At 37.3% G+C, this 22,416-nt stretch overlaps 2 protein-coding genes across 5 annotated transcripts in view; one reads left to right on the forward strand and one right to left on the reverse strand.

The window, feature by feature from the left end:
- KNTC1 (kinetochore associated 1) overlaps nt 1-5,849 on the reverse strand; it is a 36,806-nt gene extending 30,957 nt beyond the window's left edge. Inside the window, exons 1-11 of the mRNA XM_074159787.1 lie at nt 5,718-5,849; nt 5,485-5,605; nt 4,964-5,079; nt 4,555-4,627; nt 3,852-3,929; nt 3,304-3,338; nt 2,964-3,074; nt 1,981-2,074; nt 1,594-1,646; nt 1,185-1,299; nt 413-468 (exon numbers count right to left, since the gene is read on the reverse strand). Coding sequence (XP_074015888.1) covers nt 413-468; nt 1,185-1,299; nt 1,594-1,646; nt 1,981-2,074; nt 2,964-3,074; nt 3,304-3,338; nt 3,852-3,929; nt 4,555-4,627; nt 4,964-5,079; nt 5,485-5,605; nt 5,718-5,849 — 984 coding nt within the window. The remainder of the gene's footprint in view (nt 1-412; nt 469-1,184; nt 1,300-1,593; nt 1,647-1,980; nt 2,075-2,963; nt 3,075-3,303; nt 3,339-3,851; nt 3,930-4,554; nt 4,628-4,963; nt 5,080-5,484; nt 5,606-5,717) is intronic.
- A 563-nt stretch (nt 5,850-6,412) lies between these two features.
- On the forward strand, nt 6,413-22,335 carry RSRC2 (arginine and serine rich coiled-coil 2). 4 transcript variants are annotated; one of them, XM_074159641.1, is made up of 11 exons: nt 6,427-6,551; nt 9,631-9,787; nt 10,369-10,412; nt 11,327-11,404; nt 13,005-13,217; nt 14,185-14,328; nt 18,492-18,614; nt 18,714-18,793; nt 19,430-19,662; nt 21,034-21,123; nt 21,677-22,335. In XM_074159641.1, exons 4-11 carry the CDS (start codon nt 11,397-11,399, stop codon nt 21,854-21,856), a joined length of 1,071 nt encoding a protein of 356 aa, XP_074015742.1. In that variant the 5' UTR covers nt 6,427-6,551; nt 9,631-9,787; nt 10,369-10,412; nt 11,327-11,396; the 3' UTR covers nt 21,857-22,335. The 4 variants fall into 4 exon arrangements, with proteins under 4 accessions (XP_074015739.1, XP_074015740.1, XP_074015741.1 ...); XM_074159638.1 differs by lacking the exon at nt 11,327-11,404 and having other exon boundaries at nt 6,413-6,551; nt 13,027-13,217; XM_074159639.1 differs by lacking the exon at nt 11,327-11,404 and having other exon boundaries at nt 6,413-6,551; nt 13,027-13,217; nt 19,433-19,662; nt 21,677-22,328.
- The last annotated feature ends 81 nt before the right edge of the window (nt 22,336-22,416 follow it).

Below are 22,416 nucleotides of genomic sequence, written 5' to 3' on the forward strand. Positions count from 1 at the left end.
AATCCTGGCATTCTATTCCAGTTAATTCCACTGATTGTACATGGAGGTAGATACTGACTGTACACGGCTCAGATACTGCTCTAAAGAAATCTGTAAAGGTACGTAAGACAGAAGTAATTTTGCTGCTCCTCTGTCTGTGTACCATTAAAAAAAGCAAATAAACAAATCCCCCAAAATACATAACAACCCAAACAGCAGGGCAGCTTGCCCTGGTCACCACCTTAAGACATTGCAATAGTCCTTCACTCGCTATATCCTAATATATAGATAGTTACATTTCAGTTTTGACTTTGAGCGTCTGAGAATTCTGGCTGCTCCAAATATTTAGCCATCTACTTTTCTCCCCTCTCCCCTTTTTCTGTGATTGACTGCATAAAAATTGAGGAACAGAACACAAATAAAGAGATTATACGTGTTTGTTATCTGGTGTTGTCATGACTATCAGCTTAACGTTGGCAAGTCCTTGCCTACAGAACAAGAAAGAGAAAAGAGAGAAAGCAAAATATACTGTAAAAATTGTATGTTAAAACGGTGACATATTCTTGCTCATGAGTTTTAGAAAATCTAGTTTTCCATGGAAACGGGTACATTTTAAAACCCTATAGTGCACCCAAAAATAACAGTGTTTTAGCATGTAGAGGACACACGTTTAACTTCTGTTATTTTCAAGCTTTTCAAATGGATCTGATTCTTATTTTTTTTAAACAGACACAGAGCAATGGAAAGAGCCAAGTGTCTTGTCTTCTAATCTTAAGTGCCATTAATTACTTCTGCATTTTAACCAATCTACGCCTCTCCAGATTTTGGCTTCTCCTTCTGCACAATGAAGATCTTAGTATTTATCGATCTGAAAGCCAGACTAGCTTTTTATAACATCAGGCTTGTAAGCCATATTATACACCTTATTTTAGACAAGAATTTCCTAAGTGATACACGTTACATGCAAGATTCCTTAGCAGAAACAACAGATAAACCAAGAAAAAGCAGAAAGTGCCAAGTTTTTCTTTTCTTCGATGTAGAGCTAAGGATACTTACAGTCCAATTATTTTGCCCTACTGACTAGAAAGATTTCAACAAAGATTTCTAAAATTTCACTACCACAGAAAATCAAGTGTTTGTGGCACATTTGCTGTAACAACAAGCAACTTTTCACTTCTCAGAATTGGTGCTATAATGCTTTACTTACGATATTACTGAAGAAGAATCTGACTCTGTACTTAGAAGAAATTCTTCAATATGTAATAAAGGCCAAACCCAAATTAGAGTAAGAGAATAAACATCCCAAATGCTTAAGATATTCTAGATTTAAAAAAAAAAAAAAAAAAAAAGAAAAAATCAGATGGATTTTGTATTTTCTTCATAGAAGATATTTTCTGTCTTTGTTGACCAGAATATTAACACATTCCATAGCTTAAATAATGACTAGGAGTAAAATAAATTAAAAAAAACACCACAGTAAGATCAATATCCTCTGTAAATACAGGCATCTTTATTTTATAGAAACATATTTTAAAGCTATTACTTTAAAAATATTTTCATAAGCTGGTTCAAGAGCATGGCAGAACGAAGACTAAACCAAATCATTGTACATACCTCTGTATCTAAAACAAAGAGCAGATTGTCAAGAACTTGAAGTTTTGCTGCACCTAAAAGATATCCAGTCACAAAAACTTATTATTTTTCTTGAGAAATGTATTTGAAGCAAAAATGTATTAAAATGTACAATCTATAAATGTTTAACCTCGTGGAACTTCCTAGGCCTGTGCAAGTTCAGCTTAAACAGAATTGTGATTTATGTATATAAGTTAAACTTAACAATTTTGAAGCATACATTTTGGCTGTACCTTTACAAGAAGTGTTCCATTTGATATGTGTGTGTTTACTAAAAACAATGAAATAACTGAAAAAGTCTTAGTATTTTCTGCAATTTAAATATAAATTCTACACTTGTCTAGAAAAAGAAAAAAACCCTCTTTTTACCTTCAATCAGACTTGAATCAGCAAAACTTCGAAGAGACACCAGGTTATTGGTAGTGTCTACATCCCATTTGGAGAGTACATAATCGCCTTTACCCTGTCAGTAAAGGCAAAGTAAAATGGGGTTATACATTAGAAATTTGGCCATTGACAGGTGTGCTTCTTCTATCCATCTTTAACTTATAAAAACACTTGGGAAACTGCAAAACTAACTAAAACTTTATTCCCGGTGAAGGTTGACATTCAGAAAAATAAACCTATTTATTTATTTTAAATGTAGCCTTTTTCTTTTCTCCTTTCAAGACTGGCCTTTACTACGGTAATAGTTATGGTCAGGATCCCCAAACATTTTTGGGATTTCTAAAAACAAGCCGTATTTCAAAACATCCATTTCAAAACTTCCCATTCTCATAGAACATAAAACCTGAATGAAACATACACTGAACCCACCAAGAAAAATTGCATTGAATTCAACAGGTTTCAGTCAATGACCTCAGAAAACTTGTTTCTAGTGCAAAACAACATTTTAAAATATATCTATGCTTTTATTTTTGTATTAGTTCCTCTACTCAATTCATGCTTAAGGGCTTTGTTCGGTTGGGGCCTTGACTATTACTTTCGTAAGCCTTTGTTGTACGTGAACCTGATTGGAAGACTCTTGCCAACTTTGGCTTTGTCTCTGAGCTCAAGGACGAGGCTATAAATAGGCAGGGTAGGAACCACAGTGATTTGCTAAGGTCATGCAACCAGGGTGAAAATGTTTTTCCCCTCATCCACCACAACAGCCCAAGTTCTGAAATCACAACAGTTATTTCCTCATGAGAAAAACTACAGACAGCCTGCACAACCAACAGCCTTTACATTTACAGGGAAGGAAATGAAAGACTCTTAATGCAAAAGGTTTATTACCTTAAATTATGTTGCAGATCAAAAAACACCATCACCAATCACACAATAATTGTTACGAACACATTTTTAGTACTTACCCCAATTATCAAATAGATGTTGTTCAGTGAGTTACTTATCACAAAATTCTGACAGCCGAGACTGTGATACTCTTCCGTGGAAATGAAAGCTGTCTTTATCTGTCCTTGTAACTTGTGGGGTGGAAGATGAAGGGAAAGCAAGCAAAAGGAGAAGAAAAAAAGTTGTTTATACAATCAGTGGATAAAACCTTGACCTGCTCACTTGTCCATGTACAGAAAAAGTAATAATCACAATTATGAGATGTAATAATAAACTGGGAAGTAGTCAATGAAATGTACAGAGAAAAGTTTTGTTACAACTTTGCACTTAACACGTTACAAGTTAGTAGGTATTTCTTACTTTATTCGCTGTAATCAGATCCATCTTGTCAATTGCTACATTAAAAAAGAAAAAAGATCAGCGTTAAGAAAACTTTTTCAAAGCTGAAAAAAAAGCCACTAAACATCATACAGGATAGTTTAATCCTAATCTGACTATGATGAAAAATAATTTAGCCAGAATCTTTGACAGGATCTATTTGTTAATCGCAGTATTGAGTTACAGAAAATTAACTAATAACTCTACTTAGCATTAAAAAATTAAATTATTCCCCGTATTCTCAAGTACAGCTAAGTCTCATTACGGCTTAAAATCCTGCTTCCATAGTATTGAGTACTCTCTCTAAAGCGGTGACTCAGAGAAACATAAACTAAAGGAATTACTGGAAGAATACAAAAATAATTTTATTACAGAACTAGTTCTATATATGTTTCCCTTTAAAAAGAGATGTTTTTACATAGAAAATCCCAACTTAATATCTTATTCCTATTAGAAAGATGCATGGAAAAGTTTTAATACAGCCCTTCCTGTTCAAAAGGAAGTCCCAAGTGGTTTGTAGATCATCCTACCTTCCTGTGTTTTAGCAAGTGGGAGACCCATAATGCAGAAGAATCCATTGCTTGTGAGAATGAACATGTGATAAACACCTAAAAAAATCCAATACAAATATTTCAAATTTAAGTATTCAAGAGTAAGTCAAGAAACGACTTATTTATAAATAGGACAGTGAAATAACTGACAAAAAAATAATCTGACCAATAGATCAGATAATTTTTAAACAGAAATTTTGTCACCTTCAATGAAGAATAGAATAAGTTTGTACATCTTAGAGTTTTGTTGGAAATTACGGTTTTTGTAGGCATACATCAGACTGCAAATTCTGTTTTCATGAACGTATTTACATTTAAATACATTATATTGTGACAGAACAAGACTGGGAGCTTATAGAAGAACAGGAACTACTAAAATCTGAAGTCTTATAGAAGAAGGAGAGAGAAGGAATCCTTCCTTTTTGAGCATTTTCATATCTTTAGCACGGTCTTGAAAGAGGTATTGAGTTCTGAATGTTTGTTTTCTATGACCTTTGTAAAATAATCAATGAGACCTAAATATCTTTACAGGAAAGCATTAAGAAACGTGCGTTTAATGTGTGCAATGCAAAGTAAAGCTGTGTCTGATCATTTATTTTGTATTCTCTTTCCCTGAGAGATATTAAAGGAGAATAAAATAAAAAAAAATTGAGACAAGGGAAAAAAAAAATCAAATTCTTACCTGCATCAGCATTATCTTTTTCAATAAAGAGATTTAAGTAAGTCTTTTCACTTGAAGATTTTTCAACAAAAGTCTAAAATAGAATCAACATAAAGAGTATTAGACTATTATTCTGTACTTTACTTAAAAAAAATGAATATTGGAAATACTGATCATCAGTTCAAACTTTAAATTTTTTTCTTTCATGAAGAACTGGTTCTTGTTTATACACGCCATTCCTAAATATATTTTCCTTACTTGTTACTTATGGGAACAAAAGTGTCCCTTTAATCTGTTTGCCTATTGAAACCAGAAGATGTGTTCAAAACACAAGAGTGTTTTTACTTTGATATTTGAAAGAAAGAAAAAACCCAAGAAATTCTGAGAACAAAAGGTCTTCAGCAAAATTAGAATAGAAAAATTACCGTACCTTAGTTAGCAAGGTTTGTTTTGATGGTATGTGAATAAGATGGAAATTGCCACTTCTCTCACCAACCACAAGAAATTGTTTTTCTTGACACATACCAACTACATCCACATTAGTATCTGAAAAGTTCCATGGCAAAATGTCAGATATTAAGATTTATTTTTTATTAAAATACATGCATATTTGAAAGACAGGAATTGGACAATACGGTGTCCCAAATTTCTTCAAAATTATTCATGTTGATTAAACAAAGTACAGGAAAGGACATACAGCGAGTGACTTTGTATCAATTATTCCTATTTCAGTGAAAAGTTAGCAAGCATTCTAATTAATTTGTACAGAAATACTTAGTTGTATACAGGATGAGCAATTACTTTTTATTACTTAGGTATTCATTATGATGCTTTATTTTACAGGCTAGTTAGATATGCAAGAGACTTGATATATTTTCCTGTACAAACCTAACAAACATATTTTAAAAGTCAGTTTTAACTGCCAGTGGAATTCCAAAGGCATGAACTTACCAAATTGAATATGCATCTGAAGAGACTGCCCAGTGCTGTCAAGAAGCGCCACCGATCTGTCAACAACAATAATGCTGCCATCCCTTGAGCTGCACGCATGCAACTCCGGATTAACGGAGACCTAAGAACAAAAACATTGTTAAATATAATAACTGAAACACTGTAGAAAATATGACAAAGAAGCTCTGGTAATTATTAAGAAAAAAGAACGACACAGCATTGATGAATTCTACCTTTTCTGAGGATGTGATTTGAAGTAGCGTATCCACTTGGTACAAGGCAGTTCCACATTCGTGTCCTAAACCAACAGGGAGCTGCTCAGTCCCCGTGTCATCATTTGTAAGAAGTTCAATATCATTCCACATGTTTACCTATGATAAACATGTAAGGAATATGCTGTAAAGCAGGAAGCTTTAAAAAAGTTATATGACCACACACGAGTTACTGATTTTATTCTTCTACCGTGATTCTCTAAGAGGAAGGATCGCACAGTGAGCCCCCTAAAGGCAAATTGCATGTTTAGAAAAGACAAAGTTAAGTCTCAAGAGCAATGTGGCTCCCAGCTGATGACCCCAGCGGGCCCGACCGGACGCAGCTTGGCCAGGACGGGTTTCGCGCCCGAGGCTGAGGGAAACCCAGTGCCAGGGAGCCCTCTCCGCCGCGCAGCAGCCACCCCTGCCCACAGAGACCGCGATCTGCCCTCCCCCCCATCTCCTCACCGCTGCCCGGGAGACCGGTGACAGGCGGCGACCGCGCTCCCTCAGCTGCCTCAGTCTTTCAAATTGGCGGGAACCCTGCCTGACGCAACGGGGCGCAGTGGCGGCCAAAATTCCTCCAAACGCGAAGACGCAGCCTGACTTTCCTCCGCCCCCAGAATGCACCGCGCCTCCCTCCCTCGCTCCCCTCCGCCTCCTCCCTCCCCGCGGTTACATCCGGGCGTCTGAAGGGAGAGAGAGGGCGGGGCGCGTCGCCGCGGATCGCGAGCGCGGCTGTTGCTGAGGGCGGTTGAGCCGCTTGTGAGGCGTTGTTGAGGGGGGGAGCGGCGTCCCCAGCGCTCGGTCATGGCGGTAAGCGGTGTTCCCTGCCGGGATTCTTGGAGGGAACCGCATTGGGAAGGGGGCTGCCACGGGGCCGGGGGAGATGAGCGTGTGAGATGGGGAGGGCTGGGTCGGGAAGCCGTGTGTGCGGAGAGACAAAATGGCGCCCGCCGCTCCTTCGCTTGCAGGCGCCATGATGGGCCTCGGGGAGGGGGTGGCCGCTTTTCACCTATTACTTCTGTCCGTGTTTCCAGAAGTTTCTGTTTTATTTCTCTGGGCTTGGAGAGAAGTGCAGAGGCTTTGTGGCCGAGGCGCTATCATTTTCTGGCTGGGGAGAGAAATATTGTAACTATAGCAGTGGGTGTTTGTCGGAGTGACTGTGGGGCGCAGGTTCCCTGGAAGGAGAGGAGGGAGGGGATCGATTTGGCGGTTGGGTCATGCTCGGTTTTTATTCACGTAGCTTTCCCAGTTACTTTATTTTTCTTTGTGCTGTTCATAGGTCTGCTGTTTTCAGCGTCTTCTGGCGCTCAGTGATTAATTATTTGCCACAACCCTCCTGGTTTTATGGTTAATATTGATAGGAAGCGCTTCTGCCGTAGTTAACCACTGTGCTTTCTGTTCATACACGGCCTAGGAATGTAGCTTTATTCTCCTTCAAAAATTGTGTGGCCTGATAATATATAAAAGTGGTTGTGTGGCCTGCTAACCTATAAAGGTGTTTATCCCATAATTGAGTTGAAGAACCAATAAGAGTGGTAATCAAACCTGATGTAGTTCATTTTTTCCAAAAGTTATTAAATGGTCTTGACTGCAACAAAAACCCAAAACCAAACCCAAAAACTGGACTCTAAAGTGATGGAACTCTTAAAAGTTGACTTTAAGAACTTTGTGGAGTTTAATCTGGTATTTTAAGTTCTTATCTTGAAAGTTTAATCGGTGAAACAGAACGAGAGGACCATAAACTTTTGGAGAAAATTAATCGTTTTTTTTTTTTTTTACTTTTGGAGAAAATATTTTTTTTCTATGATGCTTTAATCTGTTAAGAATAAGATATTTTTTTTCTGTAAAAGGACTTGAAGAATTATGGACTTGTAGTTTTGCACCTAGATTATCGGCCCTATTGTTGAGGTTCCTCTAAAGTAGTAGGTGAGGGGCTTGTTAAGTGAAACTGTGAGCCTGTGGCCGATCCATATATACTTGTAAGAACTGAGAATAGTCTTATTGAAGTGTCATCCTTTTTTTATTGTCTGTGTTTTTATAGAGCTGAGAGATTTCTCTAAGGTGCAGTGCATAAGGGCCTTAATGAGCAACAATGTGTATAAATAATGAGACTGGTAGCCTTGGAAAATGTGGCAGTAGGCTCAATTTCAGTTGGGTACTATGTTTAAAAACTCTGTTAACTTAGACTGTTAGCTGGTATTTTCCTTATCCTTCTCAAGTAACATCAAAATGTAAATTTATAGAAATCTTTAAAATTCTTTTGAAACTTCTAGCTGAGTTTTTTGGAAACCTTAGATGAAGGAAGGAGGGACTGTGTAGAAGGGGGGGAAGTGTGGATAAGCAGATGATAGATGTGGAATGCCAAGGATTGTCATGATGAAGATCACAAAGAGGGGAGCCAGTTTATCAAGACTTATCTTTATCTAGAGTTCTAAAGTTTTCAGGCTGGTGGGTGGTGTATCAGTAGTATTCAGAAGTGTCCCTGAGACTATAGTTAAAGCTCTGTTGCAGATGCAGTATTAAGCAGTCAGTGCTCTTGTCCATGTGCTGGTTGGTATGTTTTGAACTAGATATCAGTATACCATGCAAATGGAGAAGTGAACAGCTGCTTTATCTCATAAAGATATTTTGCTATAGATGCATCTTTGTACAGATGCAAATTAATAAAGAATTGGGCAGACTAAAGGGTAGTAGCTGAAATACAAATACAAAGATTTACATGTAACATGTTAAGAAGAGAGTCTGCCATTAATACCTAATATATTAATGACAGTCTGTAATATCTGTTGTGGTTTAAGAAAAGCAAATTGTTTTGTATTTAAAGTAAATCAGCATTTGAAATGTTTTCGTGTGTCTTGTTCAGTTTGCAAATAAAACTGCAACTGGTAGAAAAACATGCAAGTTTGAGCCCTCCTCTACACTCATCTTCATGAGTAGCATTTCTAGGCCAAATGATGTCCTTAGTGAAATCTGCAGCCAACACAACATTCAGGTTTGATTATGACTGCCATTTACATGATCAGAGCAAGAGAGACCAATGAATCTGTAAAGGCATTAATGAGAGCATGTTCACCCTTTCAGTGTGTACTTTTTCCATTCTGTTCCTTTCATTGCATTGTACACTGGTTGTACACATTTAGTTCTCTCAGCATTGAATCACAAAGCAGTCTTGACTGCTCTACACAAGAGAAGTTTCTGGGTTTAGGTCTCCTAGGTCAAGGTTTAGAAGGGGTGGAGGGACATCTTAGGTTTTGTTATCTAAGGAAAAGATACAAAAGTTTTTGGGACAGGTGGATGTGACCTGTATGTACCCTCATGCAAATACACACTTTTCCATAGAGATGCTGTTTGAGATTTTTCCTTTTTAATAAGTTAGCTGTCTAACCCTTATACAATATACTTCATTTCATTTCTCTTCAAAGTTTATTCTGTACTTCAAAATGCTGTGAGGATTTTTTGCTATGCCTCAGTAGTGCCCTGCCTTGTGAGGTGACTTATATCTGTTGTTACAGTATTGGCCTTTAGTAGTCTTAGTCCTGTAAATGTTAAGAGGTAATTCATCTACAAACACCACCATTTAGGGAAAACTGTGGATCAGAGTTTAGTCTCAAAAGTGTATGGAAAAAGTAAAGTGCAGTCTAATGTTGTGGGAGGGCAAAATGTTACTATATATTAGTTCTATTAGTCTTGAAAAATCAATCTGTATACAGTTGCACAGTTCACTGCAAGTCTATCAAGCTATTGCCTAACTAATAATGGAATGGCTACTCATGAGATTGTCTTCACAGAAAATAATTTTAAGTGTGTCTTCATAGGAGGTACTAAGTAAATATTTTTTCTTGGTTTTCAGACCTAAGTTTTTGTTTTTTAAACATTCTGTCATGTGTAGGGTAGTGATACAGAACGAGATGGAGTAGCCCCAGAAAAGTCTTCTCCAGAGAGAGAGAAGAAAAAGGAACAATCAGATGCCTCTAGTTCTCCCAGAACATCAAAGCATCATTATTCAAGATCACGCTCACGGTCAAGGGAAAGAAGACGGAAGTCAGGTATGGTCTTCATATAAGATATCTCTTTAAAGCTGTTTTGGAAAAAATACATAGACTTGGCTTTAGTAACTTGTTAGGATTAGGATAAAATGAACCTACTAATTTTGGGTTTGTATCTTAGATGTGTTATATTGAAAAATACATTCAATTTTAAGGATAGAAGTGGTAAGGAAAAAGGTCTTGTCAGTGTTCAGGGGATGGGGGACACAGAGGGATGGACAACACCAAGAAAACAATACTACTTTGTCTTCATTTTAATTATATATGCTTAGACTGGGATACCTCTGTGTGGTTGAAACAAAAATAAGGTTACCTGGCTGAAGAATGTGACTGGAGTGTGACATGGGCTAGTTTTTCACTGTCAGAGCTTAAATAAATGCAAGGAAAGAACTGGGAGTAACAGCTAGAGTTTGCTTTCTGCAGCAGATATTCGACTAGTGCTTTTGTTTTCTAAATCTCTATTCTTGACTTTCGGGGGGGGGGAGGGGGGAGTGTGGAATAACTGAACGGAACTAGAAAGATTATGGCCAAGTGATCTCCTCTTTAACTTGGAAAATAACAATAAATGTTTTCTTCTCCAGATACTGAAGGAAGAAAACACAGAAGCCGGAGCAGAAGCAAAGAGGTAATTAATACTTTGTAGCGTTTAGGTAATTGTACAATACATCTTAAAAAGTATCTTGTAGTAATGCACATATGTGTAAACCTATATAAATGACTTTATGGTAAGTACAAAAAATTGGAAACTTTAAGCTTAAAAATGGATATGGAGATCCTTTCATAGTGAAGCATGATTGCAGCCATCATGTTGACAAGGTAATAGTTTTATAGAAAAATGTTTTCAGAAACTAGTAACTTAATTTTTTTTTTTTTTTTTTTTTTTTGTGGAAACAGCCAAAAGAAAGAATTCATGTGGAGAAGTAGAATGGTGTTCTTGATGACTTTCACAGAGCTTCCATTAACCAAAAGCCTTGGGTGGCTGTATTCCTGGCTAATGTTCAGGACTTTCAGTGATACATACCCATCTACTTAAGTATATGACAAATTATTCCCCACCTGACTGAGCTCTGTTTATTGCATCCTTTAATTGTAAAGACTGTCACAGCTTGACAAACAAGCTGAGTCAGCTGGAAACATGAGCGTAGCAGCAAAAATTTCAGAGGGCTGTCTCTTTTTTTGAGATAAATAAATATGTGTGTATATACAAAGGGGAGTGAGAAGAGACAGCATCAGTAATACCTTGAAAATAACTGGCTTATACACCAGAGAAGAGGTGAAACGAGCAAACCAGGAGTGTCAAACAAAATAGTCTGAAGAAACTTCAGCCATGTGGGGCAATAGCAGGCTGGGTCAGATGAGGGACTTCTTAACTTTTAACCTTGGGTCAGGAACTTCTCCTTCCCCCATTCCAATGGAAGCTCTGTTTAGAAAAAGAGGAGGAAAAAAAAGAGGAAAAGAAAAATAATCTAGAGAGTTTTTGTGAAATTGAATATATTGTTTAGCTCACATGATAACATTTCTATAATAAATCATACTCAGCGTGCTAATGCGCGAAGAGACTGAACTGAAGACGCTGCAGACTCAGATAGCAAAATTATAAGCCTACTTCATGATAAGGTAACTATTAGTCATTCAAACTCTCATTTCCCTTAAAAATATCTTAAATCCGTTATGGGATATAATGGTGGTTTATTACTAAGTGTGTGCCTGGAAGACGTGATTTTAAAACAATAAAAATATCTTGTTAATGGTTAAAAAAAAATAGTCCTTGCTTAAAATTATGTCCAGTGTTTTGCCATGCTGTTGGATCTAATCTTGCACAATTTATTCAGCAGTTTCTAAGTTTCACAGAGTGGACAGATGAGGAATAATGTCGCATCATAGACTTACTGTTTTCATTAATTTGCAAGATTAAGCTCTTTGTCTGTAGCCTCAATACTGAATGCCAGTAATTCTTTTTAATATGTATGTCAGAACAACTACTTATGTAAATATGTACTTAAAAGTAATGTACAGCTCAAACTTCAGATGGGTTTTTATGTAGAAACTCATTATTCAAGGAGTTAAGATTAAAATAATGTAAAAGCAGGAAAAATAACGTTATTGTATACTTGAAGAACTATAATAAAATATTTTTAGAAATGGATATATATTAATAAGGAGTTAGAAAGGCTTGGATAAGTGACTGTAAGATAATTATAGCATCTTCTCCAGACTTGTTTCTTTTGATGAGAGAGTTATGATTATAGGAAAGGTTTTATGAGTAGTTAACAGATTTAGATAAGGAAAAAAACTCTGAAGAATTGGGTTTTAGTCTAAAATGAATGTATCGTGATTAAATTGACTTGAAACAACATTATTTAAACGTAAGACTTAAGTGGGCTATGCTTTTGTGCTAGAACGGTTTCAAAATACACTGGATATATTAAGAAAAGGTGTTGATGTCATGACTTAGTCTCTAAGGAAAAAGCTGGCAAAAATCAGGCCTGACCTTGCTAAGTATTTTTGGCATTGCGGCTATAAAAAGGAGTCTTTTTTGAGGCACTGCAGGAAGAAATTACAGTATAGTGGAGCAGCATATCTTTAATTTAAAACTACTGTGGGAGGTCTCAGGGTGATGCATGTTAGTTTTAAATACTAAAACTGAGATGTCAACCATTCAACTTATTATTTTACTTTTTAAAAACTGTTGGAAGTTACTGAAGAGAGTTTTGCTCTGAAAATTAATTATCTAATGATGGATAGGAAATGGTTTTAGTTCTAAAAGCAAAATAGTATATGTCTGCAACTGTATGGATTTGAGTAACTTTCTATATGGTAGGCTTAGGCAAATATTAAATATTCACCCCAAATGCAAGTGTGTATATATGCATATTCATAAATTGTCAGATATTTAAAGATAGGTACTTACTATGTGTTTGGAATGGAGACAGTAACAGAATACAGTATTGTAACAAAAATAACTGTCAAACTCTGGAAACACTGTAAGGATACCTTGATGGATGCTAAGAAATCCTTTAGAAGGTGGGGAGGAGGGAAAAGGGGGGAAAATTATAGCGTGCGTGTGCAACTTTGGGTAGTTGGTGGCATTAGGTGAAATAGCCATCACTCATGATTGAGTCACACTCCTAAGGTTACTAATGTTGCATCAAAACTTATCATTTTTTATCTTCTGATACCCATACTAACTCTCTTTGTTGCACTATTTTCCTGAAAGAACCAACTTCTTCTTAAAACAGGCAAGAAGACATGAATCCAAAGAGAAGTCCTCCAAGAAGCACAAATCTGAAGACCACAATGACAAAGAACATTCTTCTGACAAGGGAAGAGAGAGCCTAAATTCATCTGAAAATGGTGAGGATAGACATAAACGCAAAGAGAGAAAATCATCAAGAGGGAGGAGTCATTCAAGATCCAGGTCTCGTGAAAGGTAAGTTGTTTTACCTGATTATTCTTTAAGTGCATTTGCAAAACCAGTGTTTGTAATTTGTGTAGACTTTTGAAGTATGGCTGAGTTATATTACTGACCTAGTTTAAAGCATCAGTTTATATCACGCTTCGGTTTTCATTGGGTATTGCCTTTGCTGCTACTTTTTTCTTCAGATTGGTTCTGAGTGAAAGTACATAATAATTCTAAGGGTTTATCTAGGTGTTCTGTCTCATGTTTCTAATTAGTATACAGAGTGTAGGAAATGTATAAACAGAGCGTATTAAATGTTCCCTGCTGTCAGTGACAGGAAGGAAAATACACTGTAGCAATGTGATGGCTTTTTACCTCCTAAATCTAGAACTTACCCAGAGACAATGCTGTCTAAGCATCCTTGCACGGTAGGCCACCTAGCACACTCTCAGAGTAGGAGAATTGCTTGGGACAAACGGGTTGCTGCCAGCAGAACTTTTCAGCCAGCTCTGCTCATAGCTGAAGGATCTGTAGCAAACGTCGTAGCAAGGAATAAACTTCAGCTAATAACGCTGAGGGACTGTGTATGACTCAAGCTGAAATCTGAGCATCTCTTCCCCTGGGTATTGGAGTACCATGGGGAGGAGGAGAGTTTTGTTGCTTTGCATCAGATTAGTTTGGCTGTGTATTTGTTTTGAAATGTACGCTTTAATTAGCAACTAAAAATAGCTACATTGATGAGTATGATTGTTTACGTAAACTCTGTGTAGTTCACTTGTCTGTTGTGGCTGGTGATAGTGTTTGGTTCCTTTCCCATTTCATGTCCTAGTCTTACAACTTAAAGTGTTCCAGGCATGAATCTTCTGTGTGTAGTTCGCAGTCTCCCCACCCTGCCTGATGCATTTTGCCTTATGGTGATGAGCCTATATGCGAGTCCTTAAGTAGAAGCTAAATTAAATATGAGAATGTATGTAAGAATTTGGGACGTGTGTTTCAGACGTCATCGTAGTAGAAGTCGTGATAGGAAAAAATCCCGATCTCGCAGCAGAGAGAGAAAACGACGTATAAGATCTCGTTCTAGATCAAGATCTAGACACAGACATAGAAGTAGAAGCAAAAGCAGAACTAGGAGTAGAAGCAGGTAAGTGTTACCTTCCATATATGCTTAATAGTGGTGCTTCGGTTGAATGATCTTTGGTGGGCTGATGGGTTTGCCAGCTAATGTCTTTAAATGTGTTTGGCTTTTTCTCAGTTGTATTGATAAGGGTGGGTTAAGGACTGGATATTTCGTTTGTATACGCTAACAGAAACGCTTGTCCCAGACAGCTTAAGTGTCTCAAATTCTCATCTTTTCATTGCATGATTTCATTGTAGCAATTAGAAATGCTTAACTGGTTATTTTGTGGATATCTTATAAAACCACCAATTTATAACTTCTGACTGATAAAATAGAAGGAAAGTGAATAACTCAATTTGGGTAGTAACGATTACCACAGTTCAAGCTCTTTTTGGTTTCTTATACCACAACTGAATTTACTATTTTAAATAGGATATTTAAATGATATTTAAGTCAGGAAAAACTGAAGAATAAGATACAACTAACCCTTTCATGTGTTTGATACAAGAGTAGTGTGGCTGGCAAAGCACTACTTTAAAAATACTATTGTTTTTATCTGTTTGTGTATATATCATAAAAGGGAAGTTTAACCAGAAATAACTGGCTGTCAGAGATGAGAAGCTAATCCTGATCAGCTCTACAGACTTAATTTAAAAATTTGTCTTGTCTGTGAATTAGCACAGTTAGTGTGATGGTAAACTTTGAGTCAGATGGACTATTTCTTCTCTGGACGTATTACTCTGTGCTAGTGATTACCAACTCCTTTTTGTCAAGTTCAACATGAGAATATTTATCATGTTAATTTTTCTCCCTGTCTTGGGTGCTTCTACTTCTTCCTTAAACTTAAATTCTAGAAGCACAGCTTGAAACACTAGACATGGATTGGCTTATTCTGGATCTGTTTGACAGAGTAGATATCTGTGCCTTACCTGGAGTATGCTAGAGTTGAGGTTTTGTCACTGTACAGAAGTTAATGTTTTCCAGTACTGATGAATTATTTAGTATCTTGGTGTAGAGTTGTGAGTCTAATTGTATGTGTCACCTTTGCATTCTTAATGCCCTGTAGAATTTTCAGAATGACTAAGCTGAAATATGACTTAATGACTACTACAGTTGTGTTTTTTCACTCCTATTTGTATAAGGAGCGAAACAAGTAGTTTGAATGCAAATTAGCATCCCGTCAGAGCTTCCAAGAAAGTGTTGCCAGTGTTCCAGTTCATTTAGTAATATTTTCACTAGAGTATTTTAAATTGCCTATTTAAAGGGTATAGAAGTTGGTTATGACAACTCAATGTTACGGTGGATCATGGGAGATTTGAGAATCTAGCACACTCGTGTAATGCTACAACATCACTTATGAAACTGTTAAGAGGACTTATCTTTCCGAAGAACTAGTTAATTACGTGGTTTGTGTCATATTTTATTTTGGCATGCACTTTCTACCAAACTTTCAGCTGGGGTGAGTAGAGCTGGGTCTTCACTTGGTATACATGTTACTTGCATTTAATGGTATTTGAGCCACATTCAGCATGATGCCTAAGGCTTCAGTTCCCCATCATTTCCGGTTATTATAGGTGATGTGCACTTCCTGTTTTTAAAAGTCACTTTGAATGTTTTGTCTTTTAACGGCTCCGTGAAAACTTCACAGCCCAGTAGGTTTTTTTTTTGCTTCTGTAGTGGAACTCAAATTACCTGAAACAGAACAGCGAATGTGGGATGAAAATGTAAAGGATAGTCATAGCTTAGGAATTTCTTCAACTGGAAACATACCTCGTTGGATGGTGATAGATGTACTGCAAGAATCCATTTCTTTTAAGTACTGTTTTTGTCTTGCAAATTCTGGAGAAGGAAAATAAGTGAGGCATAAATCCTCAGTAGCTAGAACACCAAGCTCTGGGCTCAGGTGAAGCCTTTGGAAAGAGAATTATAGGGCAGGCCTTGAGGAAGACTCTTCACAAGCCAGATAACCATGATGTAGAAACATGCCCTGTTAAAAATCAACTGTGAAATTAATTCCCATATTCATGAAACGCATTATTTGTTGTGTTACAGTTAACAGGCTATGACAGAAGCATTAGTTGAGCTTGACCTTCTCTTTATGGTTCTTTGAATAACCTCAAGCTCATGTTTTCAGGTGATCTGTCCTCGCTAGCATTTAAACTAATCTGTTTGTTCTGCGAGTGTGTAGACCCTCCTGGCAGTTCTTTTGTGGTGTTGCTCTGATTAAATGCTAGATGGAAAACATGACACCATCTGCTTGTTTCAAGTGGAAATACTTAAAATACAAAAGCTCAGATATTTATTTCCTTGATGTTTACCAGTGCAATAAAGCATCAGACCAAAGACAAGACCAAACTACAATAGTCAGCACGGGAAAATGAAGGTATCTTTGAAACATGCATTACATCTTATCTCAGGAATGCAGATCTGTCACTTTCCAGTGCCTGAATCTGCATCTTGTCGTCTTCTATAAAAAGATAAGTCTCGCCTCCTTTGTATTCTACCAGATTTGTCATGTAAACAACGATCTCCTTTTGTAAGTTCAGTCTACGTTTCGTGATGTTTGTAGATGCTGCCCAAGTTGCAAACAGAAGAAACAGAATACCTGAATGCCATTTAAAGTGGCTGTTGACAAGTTAGCTATTATCTCAAATGTCTGGTAATAACATTTAAGTATAAAATTGCAGAAACATCTTTGTGCATCTCAACTTACTGTTTATGGCAAATCTGAGGAAAATGTGAGTGGTATCTCCTGTAACTCCAAGCTTTGTTGGTCACTTCCAGTATCTGTGACTTCTTTGTTTAAAACATCAGTGTCAGAGGTTTAAACAGGGATAAACCCTTATCTCTTTTAATGGACATGTTAATGATCCTGGTAAGGAGAAATACTGCTAATAGTACTTCATACGTGTATTTTGAGTGGCTGTTGCCTATATGGGACTAGATTTATATGTCATAAGAGCAACTTCCACTTGGGAGAGGGGTGGGGAAAAGGTTCCTAGAGGAGTATTGAACTGAGGATTTTGCCATTTTGCTTTAAAACATATTTTGACTGGGTTCTTCGCAGACTGTCACGCTCCAGATAATGCATGCTTCATAGTTCTCTGCACAGTACTGTCCTTCTCAAAAGCAAATCCAAGATGGATCACAACTGTTGAAACCAGCTCTCCTTTTAGCCTGACAGCCTTCCTCAAGTAGTTGTCCAAAGCACATCTAGTGAAGAGTATACAGAGGGGAGAGAGAGTAATTTCCCTGAGTACTATTGCAGTTTTTAAATTGGGCCTTTTCAAAATGCTCGTTTTTAAGATAATTATAATGTTGTGACATCTGTTATGGTTTTAAAGCATTCTTGCAACTTGACCCATTGCAATTGACTTTACTGAAAGTTACACAATGTTTTTTCTTTTAAAATTTTGGAATGAAAATCTCTAGAGTAGATCTATTTGTTCTAAACACTGTAAGTCTCAGAGGGTAAATGAGTACCCAGAATTACACATTCTATTGCATCTTGCAGTTGGGAATCTTCAGTTTTAGCTCTGTCTTGTTACAAAGCGTGTGAGCCAGCACAGGTGGGACACGGGAGCTCAATCACAAAACCACAGATTAAATGCAAAAGAGTAAATTTCATCTCGCTACCTTGCAACCTGGGGGATCTCTGAAGCAGCACCCGGGCAGAGGCACACAAGCAGGAATGCAGACACCACGGAGCTCTGTCCACACTAGAGAGTGTTGCTGGACCTCCTGTTTTGGGCTGTATATCAGGGATTCGGGAAGGGGCAGTTCACCACTGTGCTTTGATCTTCCCCACAGCAGGGCAGGAACCTCAAGCAGGTTCGATAGGGTGCCTCTGGGTCTGTCACAGGCCTTTGTTATCTAAACACAGATGTTCTGCTTGTCAAGTGCTCAGGACTAGACAACAATTGGTATGATGTGTGTATTTTTCTACACCTCAGCTGCAAATCACTTGAGCATGTTTACAGTCCTCCACAACAATCTTCCATTATTTTCCCATACAAGGCAAGCGTGACTGTTGGACTGTTCTAGTATATCTGTGAAAGCTGTTCTTGAGAGCTCTCCAAATTAATCATTAAACAATTTTTCAGAGTTGTGATCAAATACTTTATGAAATGTTAAGGTATATGTGTATACCTTCGTTGTTTTAGCAACTCTGTTAAATTTGGTTACAGAGAGCGAAAGAAAAGAATTGAAAAGCCCCGAAGGTTCAGCAGGAGTCATAGCCGGAGTCCAAGTCCACCACCTTTTCGGGGACGAAATACAGCTATGGATGCACAGGAAGCATTAGCCAGAAGGTCAGAAATTGTTATGATTTTAATGATGTATGACATAAATAAGCTACTACTGGTGATTTTTCTTGTCTAAATATTTTTATTCCCATGTACTTTTTCTAGACTGGAAAGAGCAAAGAAGCTGCAAGAACAGAGAGAGAAAGAAATGGTTGAAAAACAGAAGCAACAGGAAATGGCTGCAGGTAGTCCACGTATATTATATTAATTCTTAAACAATAGTGCGAGTGGAAGATAGTGTGGGCTTATGTGCCGAGTGTTACAGTCCTGTCCAAGAGATGTGCAGGCTGTCTTTCTTTGTATAATGGTTAACTTGATCCATATCTAAGAACCACAACTAGAACTAGGAAAAGTTTGAGAAACCAAAACAAAAGTAACAAGCGTAAAACCCCAGCAAAAACGATGGGGATTTCTTATCGCTTGCTGAGTATACAAAAAATTGTTTTATGTTAGGCTGGTGGATGATTTTGTGATGGGCTTTGGATCGTTCCTTTATGCATCATTAAACAAGAGTTTGAAAGCTGTTACCAGCTTTGGTACTTACAAGCTAGGGGCTATTCACAAGCATGAGGTACATCAGTTTCACTTTTAGTTCTGGTTTACTGAAAGTGTTGGAGACTTGTTTCTTAATTTGCAAATAACATGTATTTTATCATGTATTTGTTACTTGAACATTTTCAACTTATTTCTGATGAAGGCAAATGTTTGGGGGGGGAGGTGTTTTGGTTTTTGTTTTGGGGGTTGGGTTTTGTTTCATCTTGGTTTTTTTTCCCAAAAAGTCTGAACTTACTGTCTGATAGCAAGTTACCTTTCTTCTTCAGCAGCTGCAGCCACTGGAGGTTCCGTTATTAATGTTGCTGCTCTTCTGGCATCGGGAACACAAGTGACTCCTCAAATAGCAATGGCAGCTCAAATGGCAGCGCTACAAGCAAAAGCTCTAGCAGAGACTGGCATAGCTGTTCCCAGCTATTATAACCCAGCAGCAGTGAATCCAATGAAATTTGCTGAGCAAGAGAAAAAGCGGAAGATGCTTTGGCAAGGCAAAAAGGAAGGGGTAATGTTGTCCTTTCTTACTTTTTCATAAAACTTGTTTGGAAACATCTTGCACTCAGACAGTTTAAGGATGCTTATTAACATAATTTCCAGCAAAATTACTCAGCCCAAAGTAAAACTTGAGTGAAAGGACTAAGATAACAGGTATAATTTAATGTTACTTTTGTCAGTTTGCTTACAACTAAATATCAAATACAGATGGTATCTTTTTACTGAAAAGTGATGGCTAAGCTGTGGAAACTATAATGGACATCCCCTTTCTGTGACTGTAGAGATTTCTCATGTATCCTGTCCAATTCTAGACTTCAAAAAAGAGTCTGCGAACGTTGCTAGTAACTTTTCAGGAGTAATGCATTACAAACACTAATAAAAGTTATAAGCATCCAGATTTTTATGCTGTGTCAAATAAATGCTCTTGCAATTAATGAAGTATATCCAGCAAATAAAAAAGAAACCTGACGGCTGTCTAAGCAGTTTTTCCTGAGTTGTGCTGTATATTGCTTAATTGTAATAAGCGAATTCATTTTTCCAGAATCCACTTTAAGCAAGGTTTCTGACACTGTTTCCAGACTTCATGGAAATGAGTACAGTCTATCCAAGTAAAGAATATACCTCCGTTTTGAAACCTGTGGTTAAGTAGACTTCCCTCACAAAGAGTTTCCTTGAGGATGCTGTAGGAATGTCAGAGGTGGCTTGGAAACTCTGTGAGCTGGCACAGGCAGGACACAAGAACAACCACAAAACCACAGATGAAATGAAAATAATAAATTTATTTTTGTTACCTTGCCAATCGAGGGATCTCCAAAGCAGCACCTGGGCAGAGGCACACAAGTGGGAACGCAGGCACTGGCGGAGCTCAGTCCATGATCATTGTTTATTATAAATACTTAAAGGGAAGGTGTCAGGAGGATGGGGCCAGTCTTTTTCCAGTGGTGCCCAGGGATAGGACAAGAGGAAATGGGCACAAACTTGAATATAAGAAGTTCCACCTAAACATGAGGAGGAACTTCTTTACTTTGAGGGTGACAGAGCACTGGAATAGGCTGCCCAGAGAGGCGGTGGAGTCTCCTTCTCTGGAGACATTCAAAACCCACCTGCACGTGTTCCTGTGGAACCTACTCTAGATGGACCTGCTTTGGTGGGGGCATTGGACTAAATGATCTCCAGAAGTCCCTTCCAACCCCATATCATTCTGTGATTATTTTCCCATGGAACCCTTTTACTTCCAGCTGTACTAGTGCTACACAATGGGCTCATTTCTAATCCTGCTTTTTTGCTTGCTACTGTATTGTGTTATTAATGGAAACTTAACCTGAAAAGGTGATACAGTTTTTTTTTTGTTTTTGTTTTTTTGTTTTGTTAACTTGTATAGGACAAATCACAGTCTGCAGAAATATGGGAAAAACTGAATTTTGGAAACAAGGACCAAAATGTCAAATTCAGAAAACTGATGGGCATTAAGGTAAAGAGTTATGAATGTGTAATTAAGTTTATTACTAATTGTAGGATAGTGATTTCTTTTTTTTTTATTTTAAAGTGTACCTTAGCCAGTAAAGACATTAAGTTAACCTAATACTACCTGGTGTAGGTAAGAACTTTAAGTATTTCTCATTAAAGTTCACAAGAAGTATCTAAATCTGAATTCAATTACAATTCTTGAATTTCAGTATGTTTCTGTGTAACAAGGCAGCTGTTACTGTCTGTAACAGCAGTGGTAATGGTAACCAAGGTTTATAATCTGATAAACAGTATTTCTTTGCACAGATAAGTTAATTGTAGACATTTATTTGAATGGGTTAGAAAAAAGAACTGGATGAAGGCCTCTAGAGGTTTCTTGATAGTGAGAGGAAAGCTACCCTAGAGTGTTCCAGCAGTAAACCCAGAATCTTTGAATTCTTACTAGCTTTTTTGAAAACAACAAAGCAAAATTGTTATGTTTAGGACACCTGTATTATGTGAAAACACCACTTCCTGCACAGCTGATGTTTGATTTCTTCTGTTTCTTCTGTTTCTAGAGCGAGGATGAAGCCGGCTGTAGTTCTGTTGATGAAGAGAGTTACAAAACGCTGAAACAACAGGAAGAGGTTTTCAGAAACTTAGATGCACAGTATGAGATGGCAAGATCACAGACTCACACGCAAAGAGGAATGGGTTTGGGGTTTACATCTTCAATGCGAGGAATGGATGCAGTTTGAAAAAAAGAAAAAAAAAAGTCAGTTTAAAAAGTTTGGGACTATGGGAAGGTTCTTGTTCAAATGTTGGGTCCTTGTTCACCAAAAAGCTAGCATTCTAGCTTGCATGGGTGTTGCATTGACTTTAATTTATTGAAAAATACAATTTTTTTTGTAAATATCAGATCAGTGATACTGGTGTTAGTGTTGTAATCAGGTTATACCCACTTCCATTAAACTTGACAGAACTATAGAAGGACAGTATTTTTTAGTTAAAAGTTCTACTTTTCAAACCAAGCAGCAGATGGGATAAACTCATACATGGATATTTCGTGTCCACTGTCTTGTGTACTTTTGTACTTTAACCTTGTACAGTTATTTTCAATTCTTGAAACATGAAAGAAACATTGTGTAGATGTTATTTAGCGGTCTGGGCCAATAGGCACATAATCCAGTGCAAAAAAAACCTGGTTAATAATAAAGACATTTTTTCTCTAAGGTCTTATTTTATGTTAATTAAGTTGTCTTTTGGGCCAAACTCAAAAGGAATGTAGTTAAGAGATGTCAGGGAAATGTGAGGAGTC

Source organism: Numenius arquata, chromosome 16 (genome assembly GCF_964106895.1).
Source record: "Numenius arquata chromosome 16, bNumArq3.hap1.1, whole genome shotgun sequence".
Lineage (NCBI taxonomy): Eukaryota > Metazoa > Chordata > Aves > Charadriiformes > Scolopacidae > Numenius > Numenius arquata.

Excerpts from the sequence above, each read along its gene's own strand:
- RSRC2 (XM_074159638.1), top strand. Across the intron at positions 14,329-18,491 it reads AGAACTAGGAGTAGAAGCAG|AGAGCGAAAGAAAAGAATTG; the intron begins GTAAGTGTTACC and ends ATTTGGTTACAG. Across the intron at positions 19,663-21,033 it reads GGCAAGGCAAAAAGGAAGGG|GACAAATCACAGTCTGCAGA; the intron begins GTAATGTTGTCC and ends TAACTTGTATAG.